The 12,707-nt window shown below is 44.6% G+C and overlaps 1 protein-coding gene across 4 annotated transcripts in view; it reads right to left on the reverse strand.

Moving 5' to 3' along the window:
- Window positions 1–11,606, reverse strand: part of TPST1 (tyrosylprotein sulfotransferase 1) — a 31,822-nt gene extending 20,216 nt beyond the window's left edge. For 3 of the 4 annotated variants that reach the window (XM_056358335.1, XM_056358327.1, XM_056358308.1), the window contains exons 1-2: window positions 11,424–11,606; window positions 1,075–2,018 (exon numbers count right to left, since the gene is read on the reverse strand). In XM_056358335.1, coding sequence (XP_056214310.1) covers window positions 1,075–1,919 — 845 coding nt within the window. In that variant the 5' untranslated portion in view covers window positions 1,920–2,018; window positions 11,424–11,606. Of the gene's footprint in view, window positions 1–1,074; window positions 2,019–3,333; window positions 3,356–11,423 lie in introns of those variants that run through there. The other variant, XM_056358317.1, reaches the window with a different exon arrangement.
- Between the last annotated feature and the right edge of the window lie 1,101 nt (window positions 11,607–12,707).

The raw sequence follows: 12,707 nt of genomic DNA on the forward strand, positions 1-12,707 counted from the left end.
TCCACGCAGTCACTCCTGAAAGTATTAAATAAACAAATTTACCCAATTTTTATTTCTCAAAATCGTGGTTTTAAAAAACACAATCACTCTGTATTCAACAGTTTGACATGTCTTTCCCATGCTGCTTGCTGTTCAAGCTGCCTCTGTTACTCAAAAACACTTGGCTAGTGATGAATATTCAAAGAACAGAAACAAAGAATTTAACTGGGCATGCCCTGCTGCTGAAATAGAGCTCTTTAATCAGTATTTTAGAAACTTAAACAAGACAATCTGGTAGATGTATCTGCCATAGCAAAAATAGGAAGAGACACTCAAACATTCAAACCTTTCCCCCAGCTCAGCGTAAAGACTAGCCAGCTTCTGTATTTCAGTTTTTCAGCTGTAAATAGTGGCAGAGAAACCAGAGTAGTTTAACTGGAAATTTTTTTTTCTTTTCACAATACCTATCTAGGTTTTCTAAGCAGACCTGGATTTTGGTTTCTGAAAGCAGCTAAATCAGGTGCACAGACAGAATACCAAGAGATTTGCTTACAAGGTTAATTTTATTCAAAAAGTTTGTCCTTTTAGCAGCACTGACAGAAAAGCACGCCAATTCTGCTTTCTATTTTGTTGGACCAGTTTCTCATGTTTCCTGGAAAAGTATGTTCTTGGCAAATAAAACCTGAAGGCTGCTCTTGCATTGACAACAATACTTAAGTTCCTGAAATCAAACAGCTGATCTTGCTAGGATGACTAAACCAGTCTAGATAAAACAGTCCACCTTTATTTTGGTGCACAGAGAAAAGCAAAGCTATATTACAAGTAAGGTTCATACCACACAGCCAAATTCAGGTTCGACCAACCATTAATTAAGAGTTTGGTAGTGGGACAAGTGTTTAGTGGGAGCAATGTGAGATTGCAACTTACTAATTAACAATGATCCTTATGTTCCAGGTAACATGCATCATAAATCAGCTTCCCAAGACAACATTAGCTACAAAACTGAAACCAAGTTATGACTAGTCTGTCATATGCAAAATGTACTATTTTACCTCTCAGAACAATGCAAGGTAAAGAAGGAACGCTCATACTCACTTTGACAGAGAAACACCCCCTGCTTTTCCAATCATTTCTTCATGGTGCAGCACTGCCTGGTTCCATGGGATGCGAAGAAACTTTAAGAGAGTTCTCATCCACCTTTCAGGATGCAATACGAGTTGTTCATAATGTACCAGCATACACCTTTCAAAACCAACCTCCATACACTGGTTATACATAGTTTCTATAGCACGATTCCACTTGGTCAAGCAGTCCCTGTAGCTGTTAAGGTCAAATCCAGCTATCGTGACTTTTCTAGATATCATGGAATGCACAGAAGCACGACCATCCCGTACCATTAGAAGAAATTTGGCATTGGGGAAGATTCTAGCAAGATAAGTTAAGGATTTTAAAGCAAAAGGATCTTTGTTACACAAATATGGAGCAGGCTCCCCATGTTTCACAATGATTTCCAATAAAAACGCTTGCATGGCTGAGTCCAGAACCTCATCTGTGACTCCAGCTTCATCCAGTCGGATCTTCTCTTTGCTTGATCTAGCCCACATCTGCTTAACTGCCAGAATTCGTGGGATTACCCTTGTCTCTTCTCCGCATCGAATATCCGGATGGGCATCAAGCATGGCACGCATTAAGGTAGTGCCACTTCGAGGTACTCCTCCAATAAATATTAGAGGCATGTCTTTGTTGTAAGCAAAGGTTTTGCTTGCATTCACATTGGAAGCAGTTCTTACTGTGCTTCGCACACTTTCCATCCTCACAGGCTGGCTGCGTTCTTCGATTCGATGGTGACACTCCATAGCGTGCTGGCCCAAATAAAACACTGTCACCGAGCTGATCACCAGACATGCCAAGAGCAAGTTCTGTTTGAGTTTTCCAACCATTTTGATAAAGACTGTCCCTTCAAAATAAAGAGACCTTCTACTTCATATCATCTTCTAGTTCACATGTCATGGGAATCCTAATCCAAAATAAATTAAGGTCTGGTGAGGGGGGGGAAGAAAAAAAAAATAAATTTAGAACTTTGTTAAGAACTACTACAACAAACCAACAACAGAAATACCTGACAGCGCTTGATAAAACTACTAACTCCCGGTATTACATTAAGACTAGTAAATGCAAAGCCCAAACGTGATCATCCCCTAATAAAAAGCCTTTTTGTTTACACACAGAAGCAACACAAAACATAACTAGATTCACTGCTACAATTACTATTCACATACAAGTTATCCGGTATGTTTTAAATACATCTGAAGGAATTCTACCACTGGATAGCTACTGCCAAACTTTACAGTAAGGCAAAGACATCATTTATATGGGACTCTACACATTAAAAAAGTAATTATTAAGAAACCACTCTTCTTTACTTGAGGTTTTACAGCAAAAACCACTCAAAAGAACAGCCTCCCTGAGCCAGAGTCACCTAGATAAAACAAACGAACAGGACATGCCACACAAATCACACTAGAAGTCACAGAAGAATTTTAAGCGCCAGAATAACTCTCGCTTGCTGAACAGACAGTAGCAGCATCCTGCTCATCGTCACATTTTCACATAACTACATTATCTCCTGTTTTGCTTGAAATGCTCCATTTCCTTCACAGCATACAGGACTACAGTAAGAGATGTTTCACAGCTATATATGAAAACTGATAGTATTCAATTTTTGATCAAGGCCTTTAAGCAATGAAGAAAAATAGTATGCAGCAAGTAAGGGAAACTTCAATTTTTACTTCAAGGGAAGCTTTAATTAAAAAGTGTACAGTCATAAAAGCTACAAACACAATCCAGGATTAAAGCTGACTAAGATCAAAACTCAGATCAGTCTTCATTTAAATAATAACAACAACAAAAGAAGAACCAACTCATGCAGACTTAAAAATTTTCATCCATTCCAGTATCCAGACAATACAAAGCAGGATATGCAAAAGAAAACTAATTATTTCATCCTGACTTTCTCCTTTACTGTTTTCTTTACTTAAAATTTGGTCCTTGGAGATATCTCGCTCAAAAAAAAAAAAAAAAAAACAAAACAAACCCCAAAACACCCACCCAAACTCAACATAACCATAATCATTATTCCATTGATTAAAAAACACACACACCCCCATCTTATGCAGCATTTTGAACTCCAGAGAAATGTTAGTGAAATACTGAAAAACTGAATAAATTAAGAAAGAAAAATAGATCCTGTTCTCAAACAGCACCCCAGGGGAAAGAGGGGAAAAAATAAAGCCTTGCATAATTTTAAGCCATGTAACAAAGCACTGCCAGAATAAGGTACACACTATGTTCTACCTTCAAATAGGAAGGTTTGGATTCTTTTTAAAGCAGTGCTGGTAAGCTTGCTCTTTCTTTTAGTCTCTTCTGCTTCATCTAGGTAACTTTTTTGCTGGTATGACAGCAAGTCTTCTCCTTCAAAGATAAAACGTAGCACTTCACAGTTAAGAACTGGAGTATATGGTTACTACACAGAAAGGTTTATGGCAAGAACCCACTAGCAAATAAAAAAAACAACTGACAGTTAAGAGTAAGGCAACTATGTTTTATATAGCATCATGGCAGCCCACATTAGTGAGTTTTACAGCTATAATAATTTCATGTTTATAACATGGAATAGAAAAATATGCTATGAAAAATAACTTAGGTCATAGTGTAATTTTCCCTCTGGTTCTGCAATATCACATTTAAATAAATCACCCCATTTTAAACCCTTAGACCTACTACAAAAAAAGGAAGAGAGTCAAATCAAGGATGACCACTCACCTACTTTGTGAGGTATCAATAACATGGCTTTCATTCTGCTTTCTAATCTACAATTCAAGCAGCGATGATTATTCTGTGACAGAACAATTTTTCAATATAACTGTTATGTGAAGTAAAGTGAATTGTATCACACCAAAAGCCACCACTTTTCTCCTGTAAGTTTTTTTTTTTCCAAAGAGGTATGGTACTTATGGTACTATTTTCTACAATCATAGTGTAACTCAGTTTCTGAAAACAAATTAGGCATGTATTAGCTGTGCAAGCCCTTAATTCTAACAGATTATTACTGAATATTTTATATGCCCCTTCTTTTTAATTCTAAAAGTTATTTTTCCAAGCTGCAATGACAGGAGATTAAGTCTGAAACCCCAAGATACACAAAATAAAAACAGGGGGTTTCATGAATATTTTTTCATTTAGGATTCTTAAAAATTGCATTATTTAACAATAATTTTCACTTTTACAGATGAGAAAAACAAAGACTATATTAGATGATTTCTGGAGAGGCATATGAATCTGAACAAAACTTTTAGATAGAAACAAAAGACTTAAGAATCTGTCTGCTGAATTCCAATCTAGACAAGGAAGACTAAGAATATGTCAAGTCTTGCAGTGAATACCAGTGGGTTACAGCCAACGCTGGCATAGATAACCCTGCTACCCGAGTTACTTGATCTGGTCATGCCAGCCTGTACACCGTATCTTTATTTTTTCTGTTCATAACACTTTACATAGAGACAGTTGTTTTACCTGTATTCTGTACTTCAACAGCTTTGGATTTTTCAGATGAGGTAGGCTGAAAAGTGACTCTTCCTCTCAAAATTCAAATGAAATTAGTACTCTAATTGAAATTTTAAATAAGAGCTTGCTTTTCAGGGCTGAAATAACTCGCTGAACAGTACGAATCACAGATGCTTTTAATTGCAAGGAGCTCCAAGCACTGTGGTACCGCCAACACTTTAAATGACTGGCTTCCTCAAAGCTTTTCCATCTCTGTCAGCAAGGCACGACACATCCCTGAAGGAAGAACATGCTTATGCCTACCCTCTGCCCTCTCTCCAGAACATTATTCACTTCACCTTGTCCTCCACGCAAATCCAGTCATGAACTCAGAAGTTCTGAAGCCACCACCTGAGCAAGACTCTCCACAGCCCCATCCCTCAGCAGCCCGCCGGCCTTTGCAAACTGGTCAGACGTCGCAGGCAGGCTGCCCCGCAGATTGTGCCGCAACTCTTCCCTTTTTTGTGAATTGTATCACGCCAAAAGGCAAGAAGGGCCTTCTTGCGCTTTGCAGTCCCCCTTTCAAGAGCCCGTGCAACCAGCCAGCAGCAGGCAGGCAGAGGACTGAATTTCCATGTACACCACAGCAGTGCGGGGGCAGAAGAAGGGAGGAAGGGAATTCCTAACACAGGCATCTGTCCCAGCAGTTGTTTTCTCTTGCAGTGCATCCAAGAGAGCCAGTCGCCGAGCTGTGAGAGAATGTCTAGCCCCTTCACACTAGTAAAGCTTATTCCAATCAACAGTTGTCACAATACTACACTCAAAGTTCAGCTTTTAGCCTTTGTTACCAAAATTAAACTGGAATTGTAACTTAAGAATTAATTCACTTTTTATATGAAAAAGCCAAGAAGCCATCTCACACTCCTGGCCAGACTCTCTTATAATTAAGTCATCCTCTGTAACAAGTTTCATTCTACTTAAATACCTCTCTCCTTGCTGAAAAGCTGGATTTAACTGTACCTTAAGTATCTGGACATTAAAAGAAATAAAGTCTCAGAAATTTATGCAGAGGTCATCTGAACAGTGCTCAAAAACAAAGAATGAAAAAAAAATCATGCAGTCAATACTTTCATTGCACCAAAAATCAGAAAGTCTCTCTCCTGAATAGATTCAGTTTGCAGACCTAACTTTCAATGAGGGAAGGGGAAACTCCTCTGCTTAGAACGAGCAAATAGTACATAGAATCTCTTTAAATGCCTTAGATACAGAAAAGATTTAGTTAAAGTCAGTACTCATGTGAGAGAGGAATTAACACAACAGAAACAGTGTTTTGCCAACCTGAAAATACTTACACTTCACACAATTCCTGACATTATTCAATTCTGAGTAAATTCCATAAAACTCATTTGCTGGGGGTGGGGAACAAACCCTCCACAAGGACCTTCATCTTTCAAACTAAAATCTACTCCCTGAAGTCACTAATGTTCCTCAAATATAAAAGCCAGGTAGATGATCATTAGCGAAAAACAGGCCGAGCACATCAATTGTTTTACTCTGATCATTTCTGTTAGCCTATCACTTTGAAAAATGAAACAAGTCAACACCCAGCACCAGCTCTCAGAACCAAGCAGAAAAACAAGCAGTATCAGAGGAAAGCCTGTTGACTGAAGGCTGAAATCCTTAATTCACAGGCTGGGTAAAGCAGAATGGTGACTCACTCTCAGCACAATTCCAGCTGTGAATGCAAATAAGCATTGCAGTCTGGAGTTGGTTTCCTGAACTGCTTTAAGCACTGACCACTCCTACAAAAACAAAACCCCATCCAGGTGACAAAATACCCCACACCAATCAACCACAAATACATTCATTTGTTGCCATAACTTCTTTTGGTAAGTCTAAAGATGCCAAAGGCTGTAAGACCATGAAAAGCTAGTGTTAAGCTCTCCTACGACCTTCTTTACTAGCTGGTTTGGGTTTGGGTTTTTTTGCCTGGAAGCAATACCTGGAGCATGCAGCTGCCATAAACTGGCAAGACCAGGGCTTTGTATGTCAGGACACCAACAGCGGAGCAGTCCGAAGCAGCACCTCTCTGCAAACTGTTCTATTCTACAAGCCAGCAAACCCCCTCCTGTGCCTGAAGCTGCGTATCACAAGAATAGTTTGGGTTGGAAGGGACCTTAAAGATCATCTAGTTCCAACTGCCCACCACAGGCAGGGACACCTTCCACCAGAGCAGGTTGCTCAAAACCCTGTCCAAGCTGGCCTTGAACAATTCCAGAGATGCGGCATCCACAGCTTTGGGTGACCTGTGCCAGTGTCTCACCACCCTCACAGTGAAGAATTTCTTCTTAATATCTAATCTACATCTGCCCTTTCAGCTGAAAGCCATTCCCCCTCATCCTGTCAGATAAAGCTCTTTGGGACAAGTATGACATATGGAAGTTACTGCCCTCCTAGTAGCTTGCACATAAACCCCACCTTCTCCCTCCTCTACGTGAGTAAGCGCTCTGGATCACATCTGTCAACCTGAAGCATTATTACAAGTCATTAATGTTCTGCTGTTAACAGTAACTAAATTGATAGCATTTAAAAATCACAACAGGGGAATCAGCAATCCCTCCTCAGCATTTAAACAGAGCATTGAGAAACTGGTGTTTTTACCCACTGTGACCTGAGAAGAGTGCCGTTCCACCTAAAAGCAGAGATATCTTTTAATAAAAATACCCCAAAACAAAATAAAAAAAACTGCACCCAAAACGAATACAACCCCCCCACACACACAACACAGTCATAAGCTGAAGAAGTTGGAGATGGCTACAATGGTAGAAAAGGCCTTTAGCAGTTTCAAACGACAGACTAAAATGAATTCCTAGAAGAATTTAAGTGTAACTCAAAAGTGTAACTCAAAACAAACAAAAAATTGTTAGGATCTACAAGTTTCACTCAAGAAAGTATAGCTAAGCAGAAGTGCATGTAACTGAACCTTATTCCCAGAAAAGTCAGGTCTATGAGTCAGCCACAAGATGATGTTAGCAAAGCAAAAATGAGTGCTTTGTTTCCATCTCCTGCACACACTAATTCTCTCTCCCGCCTTCCCTCCTGCTACATGCAGCAGGTCAAGACCTTTTTCCTCAAGTTCATCCAAAAAATGTTGAAGATTTTTAGCATAGCCAAGAGGCGAGTCATTCATTTGTATTTGATGTTAGAACAGTCCGGGTTTTGTTGTTTAAAGCACTCCCTGCCAGGGGAAAAAAGATGATCCACTACCACCCAGTAATAAGGAATCCTCATAAGCTCTAGAGCTCAGACTTTCACTTTGGAGGCTGGAGAGAGAGATGACCACCTCCCTGCTCATGTTCAACCAGGCAGCTTTTTCCAAGGCTAAACTGACAGGACAGCAATACTGGCATTATTCATCTCAAAAAAAAAAAAAAAAAAAAAAATCAAAAACAAACCCCAACCCACATACATATAAAGCATTTTTCAATGACTAGCTTATCCTCTGCTTCCACCTCTTGAACTTCTGGCTCAGATTCCAATAACTAGATCTCTTTCTAGGAAGAGCAAGTACAGTAGTACAGCTTAGACTTTTGTGGAGTGTATCTTGTTCCTGCATCTGCCCAAGTGTTCATCACAGTGTTTGACCTCAATGCTTCGAGAACTTTGCCAGGAGGAAAGATCACACTCAGCTCTGCGTCAGCAGGCCGTCAGGCTTCATTGGCATCCTTTTCCAAACGCTGTGCCCTCCCACCTGTGCTGGAGAGCAGGAGCAAGACAGAGGTAAGGGGAAGAATGCTAGAGTTCATACTATTAGAAAGCCATCTTTCCCCTCACACTCTTTTTACAGTTTACCCTCATTTTTTCCTACCATGTTCCTATGATTTTCTTCTCCTGCTTAGGAGGTCTACTCAATCCCCTAGTTTCTGGGGCTATGACCACACACACACACACAGAGCTTTATGCAGTAAACTCCAAAGTACAGACTCCAGAAACAGAAGATTCTCACAGTTCAGAGATGCTTTTAGGTGCACAACCACAGTCCGACTATGACACCTAAAGCTTGTGGTATAAATCTGCAGAGGAAATCCATTTTACAGTGCCAAGGTAGCCAAGTTGAATGGAAAAAAATCCTGAACTGTTGTTACCCACTGTCACCCTCTTCTCTGCTCTTGACTGTAAAGGGAAAAATGAAAACGCTGCTATGACTTAAAGAAGCAAATGTCAACTGCATTAGAATCTTCTTTGCCTCTTCCTGCACCTTCACTTTTCCTCTGTAAAAAATAAATACTGGAAAGGCAACACGTACTGAAAATTCTCAAGGATCACCCTCACGACAATATACATTTAGAAAACTGGAGACTATGTATTTCTTAGAGGAAGTTCTATATTAGGCTTATCAAGTAGTCCCAGTAAGATGCCCTTACACGCAATGTTACTCTTTCAGCTTCCTAAATGAAAGCCAAAAGGAAGGAATTCCATAAAACTTTCCCTTCAACGAACTGGTTTGTTTCTGGTCGTTTGTGTTTGCTCACCACAAAGAAGATTGCATAGGAAAGCTAACAGTTACATGATAATGGTATGGCTACAACACCAAGAGCACAACTGAAATATTCACTGTATACCACTTCAAGCAGCTATCCAAGCTGTCGTAGGCTCATTTAGAAGATTGTTCCAAAAATAATTTAAGTATTAGGGAAGCATTTTTATGCCTTCAAAGCAGTGTTTGCACAATCACCTTAATGACCAGATATCATGTACCAGTCACGTAACAGAATCTGCGAGAGGAATGTCAAAGTACAACACAAGCAAGCAAACCCCAAGCAAAATACACAGCAAAGCTAGAAATAAAAATCAAGATGCCTTGAGTACCAAATCCTCCTTTAGCTTTTTAAGTTGTCATGGCTCTCAAGCCCTGCAGCTGTTTTCTCTAGATTTCTCCCCCCATTAGTTGCACAGTAAAAAAGGATGACAAATAGAACATGTAATTTTTATTCGTCTTCACTAAGAAATAAGCAGTAAGTCACCTGATGGAAAGCACCTGGGATGTAAGACAGCCAACTAGACCTAGTAAAGCCTGTCTTCATGCACGGCAGCCTGACAAATAGATTGATGGGGCAAAGTTGGACAAAATCAGTATAAGGAAACGCAGATGTGAGAACAACACTCCCTTACAGTTCGCACTGCAGGGACTACAGGAATGCTGTTCACACATTTGCATTCCCTTGAACCTACACTCTGTTGTTGTTTTGTTTGGGTTTTAATCCAAAGCGCTAAAAAATTGTAAAGGCCAAATTAACCTTCACGGCCACAGGCCACTGCTGAATCCAAGGTTGCCGTATGGGGGAAGACCGCATACAACTATGTAATAATTCCACAATTTCTAGTGCAATCACATTACAATGAGTAGAAAAAAAAAAGATGTGCTCATATTTATGCATTTCCCTTATATAATCAATAGGAGTAAAAGATGAAGCATGCTGTACCCTTTTACCAGCTAAATGCTCCCCCCCCCCCCAATAAACCAACCACCCAGCTTTCTTCATAATCCTCCACTAGACAGATATATAGATATGCACATGAAAATACATACATGGGTGTGTAAAGAGAAACTCAGAAGTATTCATCTTTCCTCTGGATTTAACACAGGCTTTCTTAACAAGCAAGAGAAAAAACGTACCAGATCCGAAACTGCAAATAAGGTTAGCTCTCCAAAATCAGTATATTCATAAGAACTCTAAAATGAGTTTAAAGCACAGCTAATTAAAATGTTCTGCTTCAAATGAAAGCAAAGAACTCTACACATTCTTCTTTGCCTATGTATAAAATAAGTACAGCAAATGATCTGGATTTGCATATTGGCCAAAAACAAGAGTTACCAACACGCGCTCGGTTACACAAGAATACACAGCATTGGTTAAGCACTACGGTAACGGCTGGAGAACAATTCCACAGTGGAATTTTATTGGCAACGCACATAGACTTCTAGCTCTTTATGTTCCAAAAAAAAAAAATAAGGGGGGGGGGGGGGTAACATCAGTAGTACATTAATAGCACGCGAGCTACCGTTCTGTGCATTTTTATGTGCGCCGTGCCTTCCAAGTGGGATTTCGGCACAGGAAAGAAAGGTGCTTTCCATCAGGTGACTTGCAGCTTATTTCTTAGTGAAGGCGAATAAAAATTACACGTTCTATTTATCATCCTTTTTTACCGTGCAACTAATGGGAGCAGAGATCTAGAGAAATCCGTTACCCAGCGAGGCGCTTCCAAGGCTCAAGCTGCTTAACCGCACCGCCCGAAGGGCCCAGCGCCGCGCAGACCCGCACCGCCCCGCACCGCCGCGGCGGCACACGCAAATGGCTCCTGCCAGCAACACCGGCAGCGACCCCGCCGCCGGCTGCGAGGCGGTGGTTAACGGCTGTAAACCCACGGTGAAACCGCCTACACGCAGGGCGGCTGTCCCACGCCACGGAGGTGTCCGTGTCCCCCGTGTCCGCGGGCACCCGCCGTCACGGGAACAAAGGCGCCGCCGCCGGGCGCCCCGCGAGCCGGTGACCCGCCCGGGCGGGAACCTGCCCTCGCACCGGCACGGCCCCGGCCCCAGGCGGCCCGCCCCCCCCCGCGATGCCCGCACGGCCGCGTCCCGCCACGGTCCCCCCGAGGCCGGCGGCGGCGCCTGAGGGACGCGAGCACCGCGCGGCCGCCCCGTTCCCCGCCGCCGCCTCAGGCCGCCCCCAGCCCGGCCGACAAAGGCAGCGGCTCGGGCAGCACCGGAGCCGCCCCAGCGCCGGGCGGGGCACGGGGGCCGCCGCCGGGGCGTGAGGGGGGGAACGGCCGCGCCCCGGCCCCGCTGCGCTCCGCCGCCGCCTCCCGCCTCAGGTGCGCGGCGGGCAGCGGCTCCTCACCTGCGTTGCCGCCGCCCCCGCGCCGCGGCCGCCGCCAGGGCCGGGCTGGAGCCGCGCAGCAGCAGCGCCGCCGCCCCGCCGCCGCGGCTCCCCTCAGGCACCATGGCAGGGGGCAGGCACCGGCACCGGGGCCGGCCGCGCCGCCGCCTCCCCTCAGCCGCGCCGCTGCGGCTGCCATGGAAATCACAACCACGCCCTGATTGGTCGCGGGCCTCGATGTGTCGCGGGACGCGGTTGGGCCGGCGCTGCGGATTGACAGCTGGAGGGGGCGGGAGCGGGCGGCGGGGGGGCGGGGCCTTTAACCCCTCGCGGGCGCGGCGGGAAACAGCTGGAGCGCGCAGCTGGAGCGGGGCGGGGCGGGGCGCCCGCGCGCCCATCTGGGCGGTGGCGCCACGTGAGCATCTGGAGGAGCCCACGTGCAGCAGCGCCTGCACAGCTGCGCCAGACAGATGCTGGGAACAGCTGGATCCTGGCCCCGCCGGCCCCACAGGCCACCCGGGCGAAGGTGTATGGGGCCGGGCCGCTGGCCAGCTGTGCCTGCTGGATGGGTCCGCGCCATCAGCCCCCGGCCGGGGCCACCCAAAGCACAGGGACCCCCTCCCCCGGGGGGAGGGGCTGCACCTGCCCCAGCCGCCCCGAAAATCCACAATTCCCCCTTGCAACCGCCTCGGCGCACAGCGTGCATGGGTGTCACATGCCTCTCGTGTGCCCGCCAGGTGTGCAGCTGTGGGAACAGCTGGAACAGCATCAGGCTCAGGCCAGGCTGGCTGCTGGCACATCTCCCGGCTCCTCTGGCCTATGGATGCTTTGGACCAGCCCTTGGGCCCCAGAGGTGGATCCACATCTGTACATTAATCCACCTCTCACCAAGACTGGCCTCAGGCCATCCCGGCCGCTCCCTCGCCAGTGCTCCCCGCGGAAAGACAGACAGCTGTTACCCCTAAGGGGCAGGAAAATGGGTGGAATCTGACTCGTTAACATTAATGGAGCGATACGTAAAAGCTGACTCAAACTGAAGAATGTATTTCTTTACATACGGGAGCTGTGGCCCAGCTGCCAACAAACCGCCACCCCACCCCCACCCAGGGTCATATTCAAGGGAACAATCCCATGGGACATTCCCCCAGTGTTGCCAAATGAGGGGAAAAACCCAACAGCTTCAGGCCAAAATTCAGCCCAGGAGAAGCTGCCTCTGCAATGAGCAGTGGGAATTGATGCTCATCCCCGCTGGTTCCCAACGGATGCTGGTGCTCTTTGCCCCCCAGACCCCCCTGTGGCTGGGTG

The sequence above is a fragment of the Falco biarmicus genome, chromosome 1, assembly GCF_023638135.1.
Source record: "Falco biarmicus isolate bFalBia1 chromosome 1, bFalBia1.pri, whole genome shotgun sequence".
Taxonomy (NCBI): Eukaryota; Metazoa; Chordata; class Aves; order Falconiformes; family Falconidae; genus Falco; species Falco biarmicus.